General features: G+C 39.5%; 2 protein-coding genes and 1 long non-coding RNA gene across 5 annotated transcripts in view; 1 reads left to right on the top strand and 2 right to left on the bottom strand.

The window, feature by feature from the left end:
• Positions 1-1,635: 1,635 nt before the first annotated feature.
• On the bottom strand, positions 1,636-15,502 carry gpr18 (G protein-coupled receptor 18). Of its 3 annotated transcripts, none has more exons than XM_032529903.1 (3): positions 15,423-15,502; positions 5,844-5,896; positions 1,636-5,542 (listed from the first exon to the last, which is right to left on the bottom strand). In XM_032529903.1, exon 3 carries the CDS (start codon positions 5,539-5,541, stop codon positions 4,384-4,386), a length of 1,158 nt encoding a protein of 385 aa, XP_032385794.1. In that variant the 5' UTR covers position 5,542; positions 5,844-5,896; positions 15,423-15,502; the 3' UTR covers positions 1,636-4,383. The 3 variants fall into 3 exon arrangements, with proteins under 3 accessions (XP_032385794.1, XP_032385795.1, XP_032385793.1); XM_032529904.1 differs by lacking the exon at positions 15,423-15,502 and adding an exon at positions 6,573-7,273 and having other exon boundaries at positions 1,636-5,548; XM_032529902.1 differs by lacking the exon at positions 15,423-15,502 and adding an exon at positions 6,573-7,268.
• LOC116698128 (uncharacterized) overlaps positions 6,972-23,039 on the top strand; it is a 28,521-nt gene continuing 12,453 nt past the window's right edge. Inside the window, exons 1-2 of the long non-coding RNA XR_004334127.1 lie at positions 6,972-7,163; positions 17,062-17,102. This is a non-coding gene — a long non-coding RNA (uncharacterized LOC116698128). The remainder of the gene's footprint in view (positions 7,164-17,061; positions 17,103-23,039) is intronic.
• On the bottom strand, positions 12,103-15,599 carry gpr183a (G protein-coupled receptor 183a). Its single transcript, XM_032529905.1, has 2 exons — positions 15,423-15,599; positions 12,103-13,721 (listed from the first exon to the last, which is right to left on the bottom strand). The coding sequence occupies exon 2, from the start codon at positions 13,696-13,698 to the stop codon at positions 12,559-12,561; it is 1,140 nt and encodes a 379-aa protein (XP_032385796.1). The 5' UTR covers positions 13,699-13,721; positions 15,423-15,599; the 3' UTR covers positions 12,103-12,558.

Here is a 23,039-nt window from a genome sequence, read left to right as displayed (position 1 = left end):
CCCAGGCGAATCTGGATGTGTACAGTATCTATATAACATTATGGGCCCTCTTTCATGTCTTCATGCTCTCTAATGGGAACAATATGATGACTGTTGGTATAGGAAAAGTGAACGGAACAGTTTTTTAAAACCAAGCTGCAACATACCTGTATTGTGTTTCTGTTGTTTCAAACACAGCAACACTTTTGAGTGGCAAACACTGCTTCAGTTGTGTGTGTTTTTAGGTTAAATGTACGTGCTAAATTAGGTCATGTGAAATTATTAAAATGGCTTAAACCACTATTGAAATTTAATAATGTTTAATAGGCTTCCCAACCTTTCTTGTGTGACACACCCCCACAGGCCGTAGCAGTAACCCTAACTACCCCTTTACGCTATTCACACAAACCATCGTGTTCCAAATATGTTCATTTTAATATGTTTTACACTGGATGTTATTTAACACTATTAATTATGTAAAAGGATGTTTATACGATAATTGTATGATATGTTTTAATACAATTTAACTGTCGATTACGTTGGTTTGGTCAAGTTTGCGTTTGTGTTACACTTGGAGTGACATACACTGGGTATTCCAACCATATGACTTTTCACCTTCTCACCATTTATCTAATACTTTTATCTAACTATTTTTTACTGTTTATCCACTACTGCTCTGTGAAAGGTGCTTTAACTAGGAAACTGCATGTAGTAGCAGATCTCAGCCAGGTGTGTCTCCCTCTCCTCCTTCCCAAACAAAGTTGAATTAGTTGTGATTATTTATTCATTTCGGACTGTAACGTACGTTACTTTACTGGATCATTTAACGCATTGGGTATGGAATTAATCTGAAGAACGTTCCGGTTCAAAATGAGACCAAACTTTTCTATGGGTGTCAGTTTTTACGTCACAACTAAAAGGGCAACATGTGGCCTACAACAGACGATGTAAGTCTTGTTTTCAGTTTAACCGATTGCCAAAACGCACTCTTGTTACTGAAGCAGTTGAGCACCTGCAGCCCCTAGCGGCCTGTTAGGAGCAATGAGGAGCCAGCAGTCAGTGGTGGTGTAAAACCAGGCAGTCAGGAAAATAGGTTCTTCAGAAAATGTAAATCTCCACAAGAACGAGAAGTCCTTGAGCATGCAGTCAAATTTGCACAAAAGATTTTATGCTGACTTGTGGAGTAGCATTCGAGATTAGCTTTGGACAAACATAACAATAACAAACATACACATAACCAGACGGATAATAAACTTTACTAACTCACTCATTTTTCACAAACTGTTTTAATCATTAATTCATTACTTTAAGCTATCTTTTTATTCAATTTTTTTTTATAGTAGTGGAGCTATTCCACAATTTTTACACATAGCTCCTGAGGGGCGTAGCACAAAGTAATGGGCCCTCCCCTTGTCCACGCCTATTTATTCTAGCATCCCAGTGGACCTTCCTCACATGAGGGCCCTGTACTCGATCGGATACCCTTACCCCTCTCAGTCCGACGCCCCTGCTCCTGGCAACGGCAGAAGTAGGCTACCCCTGTTGCAGGCTGTTCACTGTTATATTTTTTCATATTCAGAGGGGTCATTTGCACAAAATCTTTGTCAACATTCAAAATAGCATGGGACACGACTGAACATGTCACAAGACACAAACTCTTGAGAAACATTTTTAATCATGATAAAGATTAGTGGTCCAACAAAGCCCCATTCGGAAAAACAAATACAGCAACACTGTCTCTGATCATCATTTGATAGTGTGCTGACACGCAAACTCTATTGAGCTGTCTTCAGATATGCAAAAATGATATGATTTTACAATGATTACATATTTGCTTCCCCAGCTGGCTGGCTCCAAGCGTCTCCATTTGTCATCGACTATTGTGTCCAATTATATGATTAGCTTTGAACACTCCAGCACTTCGAGAGCTCTCGTGTGTTCTGCCGCGCAGAGTGATTCACAAACAAAGTCATTACAACATGTATTCACACATATCAAATAACAAAACAGATGGCCACTGCGCTCGCCGCCTGATTTGTTTTCCACACGAGTGGTAGATAAAAAAAAAGTATTTTGTGCGAGCTGTGTTTAATGCTGACTGTTTTATTCCCAAAGAAGAGCAGCTGGCTGTCGCGCTGTTAGATCAGCTCCTATGAAAGACAATCTTGTTTTCATTAATTTCTCTACAACAAAGGCACTTGTTGGGAAGATTTAGAATTACAGCGGGTAAAGCTTCCGGATAATTCATCACAGGGACTTGACAGGAAACTTAATTGTTTTAAATGCCAGTTGCTGTGAGCAGCATGGCTGGTTTTTCTTTGATGTCTAACAGGTGGGACAGATAGATGACCCTCTGGTGTTTCATTTGATCTTTGACCTCTTGGTTATAAATCCACTTGTAGTCCACAGGCCAATAAACCTATCATCATGTGATCAACTGCGGTTCCAGAATTTCTGTGAGATGGAAATCTTGTAGTCTGCCTCCTTTTATTAAACATGGTGTAAATCTAGCCTGTCTATATCCTACGGTCTGGCCACTTTTTGACCCATGAACACTGTACAAACCAACCAAAAACCATATGGACTCCCTGTGCTGTCTCACCTTTTACCACCGTATCACATGTGCTAATCTCAGCGAGAATTTTACTGGGCTTGGGAAGAGAAAACCAGAATCGTTTTAAGAATTGCATTTGCAAAATTGCAAAATGCAGAAAGCAATCTATTTAGTTCTGTTTGCAATTGATCAGTCGTATGATAATCATTCTAAGAATTGCTATGGTACATGTGGTTACACCACAAGGCACATTGACTGTCTAATTGTATAACACATTACATAGTTACTGAGGCCACACTGACTTACTGTCTATCCCAGTTAAGACTGTGTCGGGCTGACGGACACAGTAACTTTAGTTAATTGATTATTTTAACAATTGGCAATACCGAATCAATTTTTTAGCTTGGGTGATGTTTGTGCAGCACACCTATCAAAACCATCCATTTCAATCCTGAGTTTCTGTCCTTCATTTAAATGAAACAGTATCCTTACAGAAATAGAAGTGTCAAACATTCAGTACCTTCTAACAAATCACTTGTCTGTCATTTGAGGAATATATTGGGGATCATTTGCAGGATCTAGCATTGTGGTGCTTATAGTCCCAGCAATAACGGACATTTAAGTCTCCATGTTTAGCTGAGGCTTTTCTTTCTTAAGGTTAAGGTTGCTTTAAATCTAGTAAATACCCTCACTGACATCTCTTGAGGATGTTACTGTAAATGCACTTCAAGTGGCTGAATCATTTAACATCTGATCAATATGATTTGCATTGGACCATAAACACACTTTAGCCTGACTCTTGAAGCTGTGTCGTTAACTTTTCTGTGATGAGGTGGAATGGTTATTTCACAAGATAAAAACATTTGAAATATTTGTGGACGTTTGTGGCTCTGTTGAAGTGTCCTTGGGCAAGACACTGAACCCTGAGGTACCCCCGGTGCTGCGCCATCGGAGTGTAAATGTGTTTATCTGATGAGCGGGTGGCACCTTGTACGGCAGCCTCGGCCACGGTGCATGAATGTGTGTGAATGGTGAATGGTTCTTGTACTGTAAAAAGCGCTTTGAGTAGTCATTAAGACTAGAAAAGCGCTATATAAGAACAGTCCATTTACATTTACATTTTATAAAGCCAGTTGAAATGTGATAAAATGCAGAAAGAGAAAAAGTATAGAGCAGCGAATCAAAAATCTTTCACCATCCACTTTAAAAGTAAAAAAGGCACTGTTGCCACTGTTTGGCAGATGTGGTCTAGCTGTGCCATGCTGCCATCACCTGGTCAATAAGTTTACAGCAACCTTTAGGATGATTGTGATGAGTGGTGAAACGATGTCTGGTATCAAGTGGTTGGATCAAACTTAGACTTCCCAAAAATGACACAGTGAAGTGGCACCAGTCAAGCAAACTAATTATTTGCATGTGCACGACATCATGCAGCATCACTGCTTTTATCTAAGCCGTGATGAAGTTGAGGTGCTACAGCGGCAAAGTTGCAAAAGTGGTGCAGCAACCAAACAAAAGAAGCAGCCTTCCAGAACCCACCATTGTTTCCTGTTGGTTCACCCCCCCCGCCCCCCGTGGAGGCAGTCAGGCCCTTTTTAGGTGTTGGTTGACATGGCTGAGAAGAGTTTCAATGTGCACAACAACAAACTGCAATACTGTGGGCTATGTTTTGAATGATTCTGAGCTGTATTTTCGCCTGCATGTATTACACCTGAGCAACACATACTCGTGCTTTGTCTGCCAAAGCAAAGATGCACACAAAAACATCTCAAGTCTCATGGGTGAGTCAATCAGCTCTGAACACAGATGTTTTTGCCACAACAGCAGCACTCCCATACTGTGAGTGTAAATTACACCTTAGAAATTAATTGCAAGTTTAGATCCTTTTGATAATGAACCATGTGCACATTGAAGCATTCAGTGTTACATTGTGATCCAAAGCGTGCACAGCACATATCAGTGCGCTGTTTGACATGAAAGTTTGTTATTTCATATATTGCGCTGGTCAGGTTGCTCATTGATCGGATGCTGCCTGTGTGAGTGTGCCTGCTCTTCCGTCTCACACTTCGCAAATAGTTCCTGTACAAAATTACGCTGATCACCCTGTCCTGGAACTGCTTGGAGACAATGTAGAACAGAATGATATCTAACACTGTGCTCAGGTTCATCAGGAATGTGGTGAAGACCGCCCATGTGCTAAACCCTCCATCTTTGCCTGTCCCCACCAAACGAAGTACTAGACACACATGGAAAGGCACAAAACACACCAACAATTGGACAATCAGTGTGATGATAATCCGGATGGACTTTTGCTTCACTTTAGGTTTGAGTTTAGAGGTGCGGCCGTGGATCAGATTATCCACAATGACAATATAGCAGCCAATCATTATACATATGGGAACCAGGAAGAAGAAAATGAGCCGCACAAAGTTGACGGGGTTGTCATGGCGCATGTAGATGATGTCTTGCATCTTGATGCAGGTGGTGAAGTTGGAGATGCGATCGGGATCATCCTCAGAGAAGAGCAGGGGTACGGTGCTGCCCATGGTCATGAGCCACACCCCCAAACTTGCCACCACGGCCTTTGGGACATTCCTCAGCTCCTTGCTGTGCTTTGGCTGAACGATGGCCATGTAGCGGTCAGCACTGATCAGAGCAAACAGCCACAGAGCCATGCAGGGATAGAAGATGGTGAGAGCTGCACTGATTCGGCAGAAAATGTCTCCAAAGGGCCAATAGTCCTGGTGGTGGTAGACCATTCTAAATGGAAGCAGCAGGATGAAAGTGAGGTCCACCACCGCCACGTTTATCATGTAGATGGTGACAGAGTTCTTCTTCTTGGTCGTGAGAGAAAACACCCATAAAGCAGTGACATTGACTATGACTCCTATGATGAAGACGAAGCCGTAGAAGATCAGGCCTGCCATGCGGTACTCCACCGGTCCCTGCTCTGGCTTAACAGCACCAGACTCCACAGACATGTTGGAGAAGTTTAGATCCAGCTTCATTCTGAAACTCAGCAATACAGTGGTGTTTATTTCTATTGCTCTTCAAAGCCATTTGTTTTAATGATGGGAGTTGAACTCTTGTTAATTCACTCATGTTGAGAGGTCATGTGCTTCTAGCAAAGTCTTAAAAAAAAGGGAGATGTTGGTCATATGTGGTGTCTCTACGTACAGTAAGTATGAAATTGATTAAATCTAAGATAGGTTCTTCTGTAATTTACTATCGGCCACAGAAAAGGTGAACATTTAACAGAATATAACATAATCCTTGAGGTTGAAATGGTCCAAGGAGCAAGGCAACTTACTTTTGAACATTATGTAGACGTTATTCCTCATTAGTCCACTCAAGTTCTGAAGTCTGAGAAAAACAACAGAAAATATAAACTCCATGTGATTTGAAGTACAGTGAAAAGTTCTGTGTTAAATAAAACACTGGGGGTTGAATTATATCAGGCTGCTTCTATATATGTACATGTCTGTGTTTCACAGTTTGCAGAACTTGCTGCTTGATAATTTGAATACTTATTTTTAAAAGCTGTGCAGCTGCACTGTAAAGACAGAGGCAAAAGGCCATACTTGTCTAGATATGTAATTAATTAAAAACTGAATAAACAAGCAAATAAATAATCATATACACATTACACTGTATAACAAATGGAATGACGTAATCTATGGTGAGGGTAAGGATGTGGAAGTGAATCCTCAGTATCCCTGAGAAATTGATGCTGTGTCTTGATAAGAAATCATGTGACTTCTGTGTTTGACATCAAAGCATTTTAGTACTTTACTGTCTGTGCAAATTTTGGATGACCACTTTAAAATCAGAAAACCAATTAATGCGAAGCTGGCTAATAAAATAAATAAGTTTAGTGATTTAAATTAAGTTTGTCCCGAAACTCCAAAAACAACACACACACACACACACACACAGCAAGTGACTATAAAATATGTTGTCCAAAATTACTTTTTCACGTCCATCTTAAAGGTCAAACAGATCCGGTAGCCTTGCCTGAACAATAAAAGACTGCACTTACCACAGAAATCACACCATCTTGACAAGCTTGCGCCAACAGGTTTATGAAGCCGTACAGCAATTTTATCTGAGCATGCAGCCAAAACAGGGAAGTGAATGCTTTCTCAAAGGGTAATGTGATGGAAACGGTGGCGAGACTGAACACAGTGTAAAGCCCCCATCACTTCCTGTGTCGCCCGCGTGCTGTAGTTTCTGTACTTTTAGATTCCTTTACAGTATCTACGTAGTTGGAACACAAAGGGCTACAGCTTTCCACAGTCTGCAATTACACCCCCTTAAAGAAAATGATGTGCCATTAGAAGTAGGAGTGTGTTTGGCAGGCAGAGAGATGGCAGATTTAGGGCGAGTTATTGATTGGAAAAGTGGGGTCTGTCACAGCACATTAGTTCTCAGGGGAGTAATCCACAGCAGGTTGCTGTGAGAAGCATCTGCTGCTGGAGAGAAGTAATTAAAAACAGGATGTTGAGGCAGTTGCCATATAAACAGGAAATAAGACGGTGGTAATAGACACTTCACGCTGATGCTGTGAGATGGTTTTACACCACGTCGACTTAATGGATGCAAAGCGCATACTTCAGGTGAAAAGATCAAGGTCAGTCTGAACCCAGATTGAATACAGATTAATGTGTGTGATTTATATGTGTGTGAGCAGGTAACAATTATGAATTGGTACATTTGGCTCAACATTGTGCAATCAAAACTTCATACCCTCTTAACTGGTACTTTCCATTCCCACATTTAGATCTTATGACATATTTAGTTTACCACGCCTTCCCACGACTTTCATCATTTCGGTCTTTGTGGACTGCTCTCCACTGTTTATTTGGCCTCCATAAAAGGTTGTATCTTTTCGTCAAAAGTTTTTTTTTGATGATGCAATTTGATGCTGAACTTATTTCCATGCTTACTACATTATATTTTGTTATCACAGTCCTCGTATGAAAGATGCTCATTCGGTCTAATTCTTGTTACCGGGAAATAATTATCTATCGGCTTGTCCTCTCGATGTGTCTTAAAAATCTCATACCAGATGGTACTTTGTGTTCATTGCAATATGTTGTTATGACAACAGTCTGTGTGATGTTTTCCTCTCTTTGATACTTGTCATGTGGATGCTTCACTAGGTGCTCCTCCACAATAAAAATTTTAAAATATTTTATTTATAGCTTTTCTGTTTAACAAACAAGAAACACAACACCGGTTCAAATGGAAGAAGTAAAAAAATAAAAAAAAAAAAAAAAAGGGGTTGTTCTTCCAAGAAACGAAAAAACCAGTTGACACAGTCACCAAGTGAAAATCAAGCATTTTAAGACATTCTTGATAGGTAAGACATAAATGGTTGCCTCATTTCGTCAAAGGTTACAGAGTTGAGACATACAGTACATTGTATTGTACTTTCTCCATATGCAGCAAGTTGGATATCTCTGCTGGCCAGGTCTTAAGAGAAGGAAAATTCTCACTTTTCCACAATGTTGAAATATTCTGTTTGGCAATAATCATGCCATGTTGAACAGTCTTACCATGTGCATGGTGCAACATTTTAAGATGACTGGTCCTGCCAAAAACCACAGTACACGGGATCTGATATATTATCACAGTCATAAACATTTGAGAGGCAGGCAGAGACGTCTGACCAATATCTGTTAAGCTTGGGACAAGACCCAAAGAGGTGAGCCAGGGTTCCCTCTGCAGACTTACATTTTGGATAGGTTGGGGAGACAAAAGGATAGAAAGAATGTAGATCAGAACAGGAGTAGTGAAGTCTATGGATTGAATTAGCTGGTGTCTAGACATTACAGAACATTTGTAATGTCTTTAAGATGAGAAAACCAGTTTTCATCTGTAATCGTCACACCCAGGTCCCTTTCCCATGCCTCCTTTAAATTCTGTGTGGAAGTTGGCTTAAATGCTGTAAACAGATCAACAAATCGAGTGACTCAGGGGGCTGATTCTATAGAGTATAAAGTTCAATAAGGGCTGGCATTAATTCAAAATGTGGTACATTTGTCCGGATGTAATTTCTAATCTGGAGGTAGCGAAAAAAGTGTGTGGGTGGAAGAGTGAACTTCTCCTTCAACTGGATGAAGGTGGCAAACGTGTTATTGACATTTAAGTCTGCTAAAGTAACAATGCCTCTATTTTTCCAAATCTTGAAAGCAGTATCAATGAGTGAAGGGGGGAAGGCGTGATTTTAGAGAACAGGCGTGGCAATAGAGGTTTTAGGCAAATGAAATGACTTCCTTATTTGATACTGGATAAATCCTTTGTCCTTATTATTCACCTGCAACATAAATTGTCTTTTCGTACTTATCTTAAATCATTGTATTTCATACTCCATACGCCATTCTTTAAACAAACAAAGATGAATTGATATTCTTGTTACACATGTCATATTAAGATCTGCTATACGGTGCCGGTGAAAAGCCTGTTTGAGTTCCTTTGCTGTCACCTCCTAACCCTGTTTTACACTGTCCTCTAGAGGCCAGAAATAATCACTACAAAATTGTCAGACGTTTGGGTAGCAATATATATAATATTATATATATATATATATTATATATATATATATACAATAATTGAGTATGTGTTGGAATAATCAATTTCTCATGTCTGCAAGTAATTGTAGGCTATTATAATATAATGTATTAGATAATATGTTAACAGCAATTAATGCCAAAAGTAACTTAACAGACCTTTAAGCTACAAAACAAGTGTTCTCTTTTACAGTGCAAAATAGCATCAAATTGTATCTTCATGATCATTTTATGTATTGTTCTGCTGGTATTTTCCCTTTTTACCAGCTGTCCAAATTCAATTTTTTATGTCCTTTTCTTTCTCTCCATCACTGAGTTGGTAACTGTAGTTAGCTGCAACAGTGCAATTCAAAAGTTAAAGACCCCCCGCCAGACATTCTAAAGAACTATACAAAATACTCTTCTTTAAACAGTAGTGTGTGATATGGCTTTTTCACAAAAAAGTCTAAGTTCTGTTAAAGTGTTAAAAATTACATCCACTCTTCCCTTGTTGAAAAATCTATAATGTGAAAATATTGTTGATACATTTCATTGAAAAGTCTATCCTCAGGGTAGGTTTCATGTTGCACCATGATTCACTTCCAAACGAGCTGGGATGTTACAAAATCCTGTGTATGCAGACATGCCTTAAAATCAGTTTTAAGTGAGCAGAGAAACCTTTCCACCTCATTACATGAGTGTTAAAACCTCTAGTGTCAAACTCTGCACATACATCGTTCTGCACAGTGAAGAACAGAGATAAGTAACAATAAGGAAATCACATTTTTCAAATGGAGAGGGATTTAAAGTGAAGCAAAATGCATAGAGAGTTATCCAAATGTAAACTGCAGAGATACTAAATGTATTTTCTGGACAATACACTAACGCTATTGACATAATCAGATTATCACATTACTGTTATCTGAATGTATCTGAACACTTTTATAACTGCAATGTTGTGCTAAATGATATGATGCTTCAAGCCCATCCCTTTAAAACAAACACTTTCCTCTAATCCCCAAAAGAAATCAGACGATAGAAGAAAAGGGAGCGTGAAGCAGATGGTAATTATGTGTGTGAAATACAGTGTTCATTACAAGTGGCTAGACTATCAGCAAGAGACATGTTTCAGTGAAATATAATAAAAAATAAAAAAAATAAAACCATATGTAGAGATGCAAACAAACATCTAAAAACACTCTGTAGAGTGTTACACTTGATAGCCATGAATAGTACATCTTAGTTTTTTACGCAACTTTCAACAGAAAGTGTGTGTGCGCATGTGTGTGTGTGTGTGTGTGTGCGCACGCTTGTTGTTGCCTGGCTCTATCTTAACCTGTGTCTTGTTTCTGGGCCATCTGCTGTTAAGGCTTTCCAGATGAATAACTGTGATCACACATATGAAGAATGGTAGAGATGAGTATTGTTTCTGTTTTACTTGCTGTTCTTTCCCTAATGCTTTGCATTGTGTTTGCAGCAGAGATAACATATTCTACATGGCTTTGAAAAAATAAAACAAGAAATCTTTACGATGTTATTTTGTCTCTCAGACAAACCAACCAACCTTACAGTATCATAATTCATGTTATGCTGACTATTGTACTTGCACCTGCAATGAACCTAAAAGCAATATGTTCAAAATCAAGAACTGAGAGCAAGCCTGTTCCTGTTCCTGTTTAACTTCAAAAAGAGCACGTTAAGGCATTAACATAAATCAGCAACACAATAATAAACTATATCATTGCACATTTGATTTTCACATTCATTAAGGAAAGAAAAAAACAATACAATCAACTCCTGCTATTTAGGATCAATCACAGCAGAATCACTACATGCACTACAAACATTTGAAAGCCAACAATACAAATAGAACATGAAGAGAGTTTTTTCTAAAGACATTCAGACTTAGATCATGGGTACACACACTCCCACATGCTCCATGCAGATGTATGTGTTAGGGATTTTTCCGTACATCCCACTTTTTAACCATCCTATAAACTTGCAGGTGCTGTAGGCACGGTGGGGTGCCATACCATCATTGCATGATTCTGCAGGGCATCAGTTGCAAAATGTAGTGACAGTGCAGGAAGCAGTGTGGCCTTTAATGCACTATTGCTCAGTGTGAAGCAATGCTGGGGTGTTGAAAAGACTTGTAACTCATCAGGCTAGCATGCTAGAGACCAGTTAGCATTCTGCTGCAGATCAACAAGTTGTCTATTGAAAACCACATACTTTGGCTTACCCCAACCAAAACTGAACCTAAACCTAAACCATAGTTTGCCAAATCCATTACCTAACATTACCACATCTTAACCATACTTTAGTTGCGTAGCGATATTGTAGAGATAAGTCTCTCTCAGTCTGTCATCCCACAATTGCAAACATCAACAGGGTGTGGTAACATGTCAAGATATGAAGCAATGCACCAGCAAAGACAGGAAAGAAGAAGAACACAAGCTAGTAAACATGGATGTGACCAATGCTGGATTCAAAATACTTACTTTTTTAAATTGTTTAATGAGGAATGATATACACACATTGGTTAGACCTCAAGGATACATATATTGCATCATGATGAATAACACTCAATGTAAACATAATTCTTTATGTTTACAAGAAAACTCAACAGGGGCCCTTATTTAAATGACATCATAGACCACACCCACTTTTATCACAAAGAAATTCTTTACAGACAGATAAATATGTGGTACTTTCCAACATATGAAGGTTAATTCAGTTAGCAGGCAATTGAAATACTGAGTAGACAGTTCAGACATTACAACTATGTGCTGAACTGAAACTTGAGGCAAAAAACCTGAGATTGTGAGTCTGATTTCGTTTCGGAATGAAACTCATATCTGTCTACGTTAACATCATAAAAGTAACTCTGTGACGATGGCATCAGATGTGAGGTCATTGTCTGGTTGCGTATATTATGTTATGGTGCTTTCAAAAAGTTTTTTCAGGTGACCATACAGCTTCACACTTCACATACTGTACATCAGCTTAGCTTTTTTCAAGTCCATAGAAATTTGAATGCGAGTAGGAATGTATGTCAACTCAACTGTCCACTTCCAACATGCTCAGTCTATGGGCAGGAGACAAGCATGCTTTATGTAAAGGTATCCTTTATTTCCTTGCTACAGTAAACTCGGCTTTCCTAGGAAATATGTAAACACAGGACATCCTCGATTTTCCTTCTTGAGATTCTGAGTAATTTTGTTGATGCTCTTTTACAAACCTTTTCTTATGTAATATGGTAAAAATATAAACAATTAACTGTATTTCTATGGCTTTGGAGGTTGTGTAGCTGCTTAAAGTCCCCGATGCATAGATGAGTCCATTTCAATGTTCAAAACGGTTTGTTTGGGACACAATTTGACCGGTCTTGAGTAAAGTAGGCCCATAAAAAAGTAAAAAGTAAAAGTCCTCTCATCTTGTGTAACTCTTGGTGCCTCAGTTCATTTTACTCATTTACTCTTCTCTGTGAAATTTCTTGTCTGTAAGTCTCTCGTTGGTTGTATCTTCTAACATGTAACTGTTAAGTTTGATCTTGTTGCCATCCATGACATCCTTGGAGGAGCATTCAGGTGACGTCCTCACTGCACTGGAGAAGGACATGCTGACCTGTAGCTTCAGCAGCTTCCAAAGTTTCCTCTTGTAGCCCTTGCAGGCAAAGAAGTAGATAAAAGGATCCAAACAGGAGTTGAAGTTCATCAGACACACAGTGATGTGCAGTGACACCTGAAAGGCCGTGAGATCAGCGCAATCAGGGCTGGACACCAGCTTGCGGATCATGTACTGCAGGAAATCAATGTGATAGGGGCTGAAACAGATAATAAACACTAGGGATACGCAGCAGATCACACCGATGGCCTTGCGACTCCGGCCAGACTTATCTGTCAAATGGTTGCTCTTGGCTGTGGAGTGGAGTTTGGAGCATAAGACAGAGTAACACACAAGGATGGTCACCAAAGGCACGATGTAACCAAGGAAGACGGCACCAATCAACATACTGGCAATGTGGTTGACCGTCTCAAAGTGGGGGTATTCCACACAGGTGATGTAGCCATCAGGTTCCATGTTGGTCATGGGCATGCCCACAAGGGGGAGGGTCTGTGCCAGGACCAGCAGCCACACACCAACACAAATGTAGCGCACGTTACTGACCTTCCTGAATCGGCCAAAGCGCAGAGGCAGGACCACGGCGATGAAACGGTCTATACTGAGACAGGTCATGAAACTGACCCCCGCGTAGGTGTTGATATAAAAGGTGAGGCCCCAAATCTTGCACAGCACCTCGCCCAGAGGCCAGTGGAAGCCCAGAGCATAGTAGACAATCCTCGCAGGCAGAGAGAGGGTGAAGAGGATGTCAGAGATGACCAGGTTTAAAGAGTATAAGGTAGTGGAGTTGATCTTTTTCAGATTGGGACGGATTACATGGAGGGCGAGGCAGTTTCCGAGCAGCCCCACCAAGAACACAATGCAATAAAAAAGAGGCATGAGGACCCTGGCATAGGCCCTGTGGGCATATAGAGTGTCACAGGTACTCTTATTAGATTCATTGTTGGTGGATGGGAAGGTGAAAGTCTCAGGTACAGGAATAGAATCCATCTTGATATATTAGGAACCAGTATCTGCAAAAAGGAAATTGAAATGTGTTAAGGATTTGGTGATTTTTTAACATTGTGCATCTTCTTTTCTTTTTTACTTTTTCCTCTGATCTTAAAAACGTACAGAAAATGTGTGTTTAAATGAAACAAAGTCAAACGTGTCCATTTGCAAAAAAAGCAATGAAGCACTTAGCCTTTGTAGAAATGAAACTTGTGTGTCTAGTAAATCCATGGCAATAGACTGTTTTCAAAAGGAAACGAAACAAGTTACAGTATTTGTCATTACTCCTCGCACCTACGGGCTGTGTCAGCAAAGAAAATAAAAATGACAATATATGCCTGTTGCAAAAGAGATGTTTTTTTGAAGTGTAATAAATCATTAAAAAACATTATTTTTATGATTTTACCATATGTTGAAGGCTCTCATGAAGACTAAATGAATGCACAAGGCTGACATGACTTTATTTGTATTTCTTGTACCCTCAGCAGCTAACTAAAACTTGTTTTGTCGAACTCTCAGCCTAACGAGAGAAACTGTCCTGTGAAGTAGAAATGTTTTTCTTGTGGTGTGCGGTGCCACCTTGTGGTTATTTTTGAGCAATGCACAGCAGATGCCAAACTTTGCCTTTGCCTCAGTTGCACTAACCAAGTCTTCACAATTCACATTTCCTAAGACCAAAGTAGAAGGTTTAGGTCAGATCTGATTTGCTCTGTTGTCTAACTGGGCTGTGAAGTAATTTGCACTTATCATGGGGCAAAAGCCTACGTTTTTAGTTTTGCATATGAAGAAACAGCTTTTTATTTGAACGACAAAGCATAATTGAGATACCTCTAAGTAAATTTCCAACCTGTTTACACATGAAAATGTCAATAAAGGATTTAGAGAGACAGTAACTTTCCTTCACTTACAAACTACCAGCCCATTCAGCCACTCATGTATTTGACTCACAGGACATAGCTGTTTTTTTTAAAATGCCATTTGTACCTAAAAGTGAAACAAAGGAAGTCTGTGAACAATAACTCAGCTTTAACGTGATTCTGAATACAGCTGCAGCACTCTCACACTCACCACGCGAAAAAACTATAAACTTGGTTTTGAGAGATGACCTTATCTATAAGGGTGTCAGCTTTCCCAGGGTGCTCTGCCTCAATAGGGTAGGCACTTGAAAATTCATATTGTTTAAGCAAAAATATCAGCCCTAATATCTGCTCGAGCACATGGTGCAGTGGAGAACCGTGTTTCCTGGCCCATTTCCCTAAAGTGAAAGGGCATTTGGGGCAAACAGACACTATTTTCCAAATGCCTTTTTTAAATCAAATTTAGCAATTCGAAAACAAAAAATACACTCAAACTGTTGACTGTGAAAGTGGTTTGCTTCTAACTGTGGGTGTCAAATGTGGAGAACTGCTTTGACTCTGGCTTTAGCTGTACATTTCCAAATAGAAGACCAACGTTTTATTCACAATCCAATATTAATTATGTTTTAATTACAGAGCCTACAGTTTGTAAAGTTGTGATGATTTGCTATTAGTTTTCAAGCGTTTGCATGTAGTACACACATCTGACTCTGGAATACAACACATTTTTCACAACATAAATCTGTTACATGCTGATCTGCTAGCAGACACAGTTACATGTATAATCCGCGTACAATTCACCTTATCTATGTCACTATGAATGATTCACTCACACCTTGAAAAATACATTTTGGAAAGAAAACTTACCTCACAAATGGAATATGTTTTTCGTCAGATTTGCTGAAGTCACATTGATCCAGAAGCTATGACACCCTTTGTGCAAAGATTAACTTAAATATAAGGGCTGTCCCGGCAGCACTTCAACCATACTGTCCTGAATGAGAGCAGCATGACATACAGAAATCAAGATCCGTCTATGCTGCAAGTAACCATAGTGACAAAATATCCTGTTGTAGCTCTCTCTCTCTCTCTCTCTCTCCTCTCCTCTCTCTCTCTCTCTCTTTCTGCCAATGTGTGCATGGTGTGCATACCTCTCTCACTTTTGCTTAACCTTTAAAATGTCCTATCTCTCACGACACTTTTGAAACACATACTGATTTCACCCAAAAATTACTGTAACACTTCACTGAAGTGTGTAATATTGTATTTGTGATTGATAGACATGTGAGGGTTGAGCCATCTGTGATATATTTTTGGAAAGGAAAATCTAGGTTTCATAAAGCATGCCATGTGAGTACTCTTTGGAGGATGTGACTTCAGCTGCACTGATGAAAGTGCCCAGAGTTGCTTTTGTTAGATACTTATCTTGTTGTAGGCTATTGGTGTAAGTTACACAATAATTACATATTACGTCTCTCTAATACCTCTGTTTTAAAAGTAGACTCTATTTCAGTATCTGGTCAATTTCCCTTTAGACTATGCAAACATGTGACAGTAAAATGAGGAACTTCTGGAACCTTTGCTCCAGAAACACCTTTGTTTTGAGCTCAGAATGACTTTTAAAAAAGATGAACAACACTCAACATGTACATTTAATGACCATTTGCTTTCAATCATTGAGAGTCACTTGTGTTATAGAGTAATTTGTACTGATTAGAGGTGAGTGATAATATTTCTTCCAAGAATCAACACTTGAGACTTCCTGTGGTTAGAGCACATTGATTCCACAGAGTCAAAACTGCTCAGCAAACACTACAAGCCTCCTCAATTATACAGTAGGCTATGGTTTAGAGTGTAGGAGTAGCAGCATACTTTCAAAACACAAATGTGCGTTGGAATGAGAGATCAGAAACCATTTTAGATGTAAGATGTGGTCAAGCCTTGATGTATTACATGAAGAAAAGTTTGACCTAACTGCTCACAATATTTGAATGAGGGGTTGCTAAGTACATGCTTTTGTGGATGTGTGTGTCTACTAAATGGTATAATGCGGTTTTCACACCTCTGAATTTGTCCCGCCCTTCTCTGAACTGTTTTCAACTAAAGCATATCTTCAGCTAGGCAAAATGCCTCATAACAGTGATCAGGGTGGGAAATTTTGCCCAGCAGCCACAATGGTAGATGCCCAATTTTACCAGTTACTTATATTTTTACCAGCCACTTTTTCTGTAATTCAAATATACAAAAGAAAGAGCGCTAGTATATTTTGAATTGCTTCAATACCTCATTTTTTTATTATTAATACTTGTTTTATTAATATAGGCAAATAAAAAGTGACGTGAAAAAAAATGAAAGCCTTTGTTGCCACACTCTGCTCCTTCGCCAGCAGTATGGCGGCGCACTTGATAAGAGACCTGACTCCTGGTCTTTTGTTATAATTGCTTATAATTTAAGGTTGGTTGTACCTCTAACATACAAATTGTTTGCATTTTCTGACGCTTCATAGGTTCGACAGTAAGTCCAGTGCATAGACTGGTCGTCGGGAAGGTAGGCTAACCATTCTCTTGTTTTCCCTTTGTCATCAATGCACCACTTGTTTGAAATGTACCTTCTCTTTTTCTTTACTTTTCCCTCAGCAGTTTGTACATTCATAGCTACTGTTGACTCTTAACGCTGGGGATATGTCGCCACATTTTTTAACCAATAATTTTCCTTTCGTCTGTACCTCAGCTTTGCTATGTTTGTCATCAACTGCCGCTGAAAATCGCTCCACCCTCTATTGTGGCAGGTATAGGCCTATATGGCAAAGTCACCACTTTGAAAAACCACCATTGGCTGGTGGCCGGTGCAAATTTCCCACCCTAACGGTGATTATGAAAGTAGTTTCCCCCTAGAGATCCCCAGCACGCTCCCAGTGGTCCGGGATAGGTTTTCAGATTCCAGTCATTTATTTTATCATGATATATACATTTGTTTTTTATTTTTATTTTTATTTTCACAAAAAGCTTCATAGTTAAAATATTATTTAAATTTTAAAATCTATAATATTCAATTTCGTTATAATTATAGACCAACACATCTAGAACTTTTAGAAATATATAAGACATGTATTACACAAAAAGATTCATACATTTCTCTTTGTTGTTCTTTCAAATAACTAAGACTATAGAAGTGTAAAGAAAAAAAAAAAAAAAGAAAAAATATATATATATATAGGCAAATGTAAATTTTTTTCCAAGGAACTCATATGAGAGAGGCCCAAAAGATTGAGAGTCCATAGTGTCACATGCTTGATGGTATGGACTGTAGACTAAGAGCACAGGAAAAGTCTTACCACGCTGCTAAACGGATAAAAGTTCATAAAGTGCCCAGTATTGATTTCTTGTCCTTTCCAACTGCAATCAAGACAACAAGAGTAAATTAAAAATGTTTCTGTATGGGGAATGTGAGACATTGTGCTGATAGTTAAAGGCAGCTGAATGCAAATGAAATACATCAACAAGAATCATATTCTGTTGTTTAATGAGCACAACCTTCTTTTGTTCAAAACAAGTCCGGTGGCGAGGCAGAGGAAGCAGTTTAACTTCCTCTTGGCCTTGCCTTGTGTGTCTGACTCACTGGGCATCAGACAACCATCACTGACAGACTACAGAATGGTATTTTGCCTTGGCTATTCATAGAAGACAATAGGGTTAAATACCAAAGTCCATTCCAGCATCTTTACACATCTTATTTTCAAATAAGGATATAAAGTGATTTAATAAAAAAAAACAATTGTGCAGAAACTGAAGGCTGTGAAACGTTGGCAGATTAACGCCTAAAACATATCAGCGGTATCTACATCCTGTGCATAATTAAGGAAGTTATGAGACAGAAACTCTTGAGCCGTGTCTGTTGAATATAGTTTCTTTCCCGCCATGGATGCTGTAATTTATATGTTGCATTACATACATTGCATTGTTTGTTATTCAAAGGTTCTTTTATATGGATCTTTTATGATTTAACTGCATTTCATTCCTGTCTTCTTTGAACATGGGTAATTTAAGTTGCAGTCGATAAGACAGGGACTGGATAAGGATGTTTAATCAAATTTAATTTAATGTTAAACTAATTATTTAAAGTGCGCCTCTATCTAAGATGAAAATATGATTATAAAAAATACTCTTTTCAAGTTATTAATGGATACAGTTTATAGACTGTCCAGGTAACAGAATCCTTTTTACCATGTGTGGTACCATTGGTACAAAATTGCAGTGATGAATTAAGTGTTTATTGTGTTTTAGCAGGAGTGGCCGCGGTTTTTCAACAACTGGTTAAAAATGGGTTGAAATATTTTTTACAGGAAACTTATGTGGCTGTTCTTCTGAAAAAAAATTGGGGTAACAGAACTCAGATTAGACCACAAACTGATGACATTTCACAGTATCTGATTGTTTTGATAGTACTTGCATTCCAAATTTATTGACTCTGAATGGTCAACTATAGATTCAAACTACTTTAAGTTTGTGGTTGTTTTTACCCTCAAAATATTCAGTTCTAATTTTTATTAACACAGCTTTCATACATTTTTTGGATTGCTTCTACATTGTTACAACCATCAAATTATAGATTATATAAAATTTATATATTTTTAAAGCATTGTGTTTATATTTGACTTTGTTTTTACTTACCGTCTACGCCGAGTGCAAGATAGAGCCCTGAGGGTGTTCCCCCAAAACTAATGTGAACACCCTTAAATACCTTTAAAAGGCAAATTCAGCACAACCTCACAGTTTCATTCAAATCCAATGTGTTGTAGTACAAACTGTTGGAACTAGCTCTATGTACAGCAGATGTGTTGAATATGTTGCCTTCACTTTACCAGGCTTGCTCTAGAGGCCATTACTGTTGCTCTGCTTTGCCTCAATAATCTGTTCAAAACTGTTTATGAAATAATGTAGCGGTGTTGTATATATCCCTTCGAATAATAAGCCCAACAACTACTTTGAAGGGGATGATTTGAAATACATTTAAAATACCGAATGGCTGAAAATATTCCCTTTTCCTTTAGGCACACCAAATGCATAACATTTAAAGTCATTATCGTCTACAACCAGGAACCCCTTCTCAGACTAACAGTGAACTCTCCTGGCAAGAAAAACGTACTGCAGCTCTGGAGATTCATTCAGTCATTTACGGTTTCTCGAGGACTCAAGGAACACTAGGTCAAAGATTTGCACTTGACATCTGTTTAGAGTACACTAAGACTTGGATGTCACAAGATGGCAGCAATGTCTATACTGCTCTGTCAGAGGCAAATGAATGAATGAAAACAATTGAAATTGTTGCTGACAAATGTTAAAGCCTATAGATGTTCTTTTACACTGCTAGTTGTAGCTAGTTAACTGAATGGAATATAAACAGATACTAAAGGTTGCAAGTCCATGGTCTTGATCATCTGAAATAAAATGTAAATGAAAATAAAAGCAGAAACATTGTATTAGCAGTATTTGTAACTGTCTGATTGTGAGTTTACAGCATTGTTTATCTGACCAAACTAGCCTGGTCGCTTGGTTCACCAAAGGTACTGACATCAAAACAAAAGAATCCCTCTCCATACACAAAGGACTGTTTTTATATAGTTCTTTTCTAGTCTTACCAACTACTCAAAGCGCTTTCACATAGTAGCCTACAGGAACCATTCAGACACTGTAGCTGAGGCTGCTGGACACTCATCAGATAAACATTCACACACATTTTCACTCCAAAGGTGCGGCACCAGGGGCAACTTGGGGTTCAGTGTCTTGCCCAAGGACACTTCAACATGGGACTGCAGGGCCAGGGATCAAACCACCAACCTTCTGACAGGCGACCGCTCTCCCACTGAGCCACAGCCACCCCTAGAACGTTGTGATCGGGCACTGGACAGTATGTCAATATTTTGTTCTCCATTAACTTAATCCAAATTAACTCCAAAATCCAAAAGAAATCACAAAGATAGAAGATGAACCCACACAAATATGAACGTGGATGTCCTCTCAAGTTTCTTCTTTGAAAAGCAGCCTTTTGTCTGCCCCACCGTCACAGTCTGCACCGGTCTGCAGCGTCTCCACAGACATGTAAGAAGCAGGGATGTGCACAGGTATGGGCTATTGTCGCCCGGGCAACGAGTAGCCCTGACTGCAGTACGCAGGTTGAGGAGTGGTTCAAGGTGGGTGGAAAAGGAGGAGTGTGTGTCTCAGGGAAAAACACACGACTTTAACCCCGGAGACCGGAGATTGTTTACAACGTGTGACGTTTGCTTTCCCCGTTCTTCCTTTCCTTGTGCTGAATGTGCTGCCGGATCTAGTGATGGGACAACGCGGCTCTTTTACGCGAGTCGGTGTAACCGGACCGTCGTTGGGTTGCCTACCGAGTTAATTGATTCAGTCTGTTCACACCAGTTTACCCACATTTAGCCCAACCCCGATCTCTGTCCTCCAGTCAGGTGCAATTGGGGGAAACTGCCCATTTTCCCTTATTGCCTTATTGCTTATTGTGAAAGAGGCAACATACATTTTAATTTTTTAATTTTTTAATTTTTTGCTGTTGTGGCTGCATTATTACAATAATACGCCAATAATTTTTAAAGTGAAATTAAATCAAATCGCTAAATATCACCCAATCTTGCCCTCAGCGATGCCCTCGGCCCCCAATCACATGACTTTGTTCATGTTCACACACGGAGTACTGCAAATGAAAGAAGGAAAATGCCCGATGAGGCGACGACGGTGAAGCGTGAACCGTCCAACGCAAGTAATAATAATAGTGAAAATTCATTTAATTTGAAATGCACTTTATATTTACACAAATCCCAAAGTACTACTTGATAAAATAGGTAAGTGCTAAAAAATAAAAACACATAGCATTAAAATATAAATTAAATAAACAAAAACAATAAGAAAAAAGGCAAGAGTTCAATCAAACGCTCTCCTAAAAAGGTTGGTTTTAAGACCACGTAAGCATCCAGTTTTGCGATGTTCCTGAGGTGGAAGAAGGAATCCTTGCAGATATGTTTGATGTGAGCCTCAAAGGTCAGATGAAAGTCCATTTTAACACCCAGGTTAGTGGCTGATGTTGAGTGGAATATTTTGGCCAGACAAGGTGATGCTGGTAACCTCAGAATACCGAAACTGGTGTGCAGTGCCGACTGGCTTCAGTCTTGGAGCTGTTTGGCTGCAGAAGGTTTTGCTTCATCCACGCCTGTACCCCCTCTGGGCAGGTGGTCAGAGTGGATGATGTCAGGGCAGCCAAGGTAGAGTTGTCCTGAGGTAGAGTTGAGTGTCATCAGCATAGCAGTGGAATGAAATTTCATGGCGGTTGATGACATGGCCCAAGGGGAGTGTGTAGAGGATAAACAAGTTGTGGCCGAGCACTGAGCCTTGAGGGACACCACAGGTGACGTTGTGTGTCAGGGATTTAGCCTCTCCCAAGGTGACGTGCTCAGTTCTCCTGGTGAGGTAGGATGAGAACCACTCATGGACAGAGTCAGAAACACCAATAGTGAAACTTAGACGGTGGGGGAGAATGCTGTGGTCCACAGTGTTGAATGCTGCAGTCAAGTCCAGGAGGATGAGAAGAGATGAGGAGCCAACGTCTACAATCATCAGCAGGTCATTTTTGAGAAATGGACTGATGACAGCGGTTTTCAGTGTTGATGGAACATGGCCAGCCTGGAGGGAGTGGTTAATGACCTTTATGATGAGGGGACTTATGGCATGAAGGTTGGATTTTACCAGGGCTATGGGGAAGGGGTCCAGGGTACAGGTGGATGGTTTCATCTTTTTTGATGACATCCTAAACTTCTCGCTGTGAGATCCCCCCCCAAAAAAAATAAAAACAGCAGAGAAATCCCTAGCTGTGGGTCAGCAGTCGGGACAGGCAGTGTGGAGATAGGTAGCAGGGAGCGGATGGTGTCTACTTATTTTCTGAAAAAAGTGATGAACTTGTTGCACCTGTCTTCTGTGGCTTCATTTGAGGATGTCATGTATGGTAGAAAAAAATTGCTTGGAGTTGCCAGGGCTGTTGTTGATAATTTTGGAATAGAACGGTAAACATGCATCTCTCAAGGACCTATGTATTCACCCAGACTATGGTGTGGGGGAATACTTGATTCTGTTCGGCTGCAGGGTCTCCATAAAAAACAGTTTCGGTGAAACTGACTGTTTACTGTTCCAAATGAATGTGCTACATTAAAACAAAAAAGAAATGTGGATCTGTTATTTCCAACTCGTCCTCTGAACACCACAGGATGGCGCTAACACACAAGCTGAAAGAAGTAAGTTATACTGCCCACTCTGGACCACTTTGTTTCACAGCAAATAACATTATCTTACATCCCGTTCACTGTTCAGGCTGCGGCCGTAAGCAACATTACCCATTGCGGAAAAAATTGTTTGTAAAAGCCCTTATGTTGTTTTAGGGACAATGACATGGCTGGATAGCTAGCTTGTCTGTTATGATTCA

Source organism: Etheostoma spectabile, chromosome 11 (assembly GCF_008692095.1).
Source record: "Etheostoma spectabile isolate EspeVRDwgs_2016 chromosome 11, UIUC_Espe_1.0, whole genome shotgun sequence".
Lineage (NCBI taxonomy): Eukaryota > Metazoa > Chordata > Actinopteri > Perciformes > Percidae > Etheostoma > Etheostoma spectabile.
This window is presented reverse-complemented; position numbering and strand designations above follow the sequence as displayed.

What these genes read in the sequence shown, in the direction of transcription:
- gpr183a (XM_032529905.1), bottom strand. Translation starts at nt 13,698, where the DNA reads ATGGATTCTATTCCTGTACCTGAGACTTTCACCTTCCCATCCACCAAC.
- gpr18 (XM_032529903.1), bottom strand. Translation starts at nt 5,541, where the DNA reads ATGAAGCTGGATCTAAACTTCTCCAACATGTCTGTGGAGTCTGGTGCT.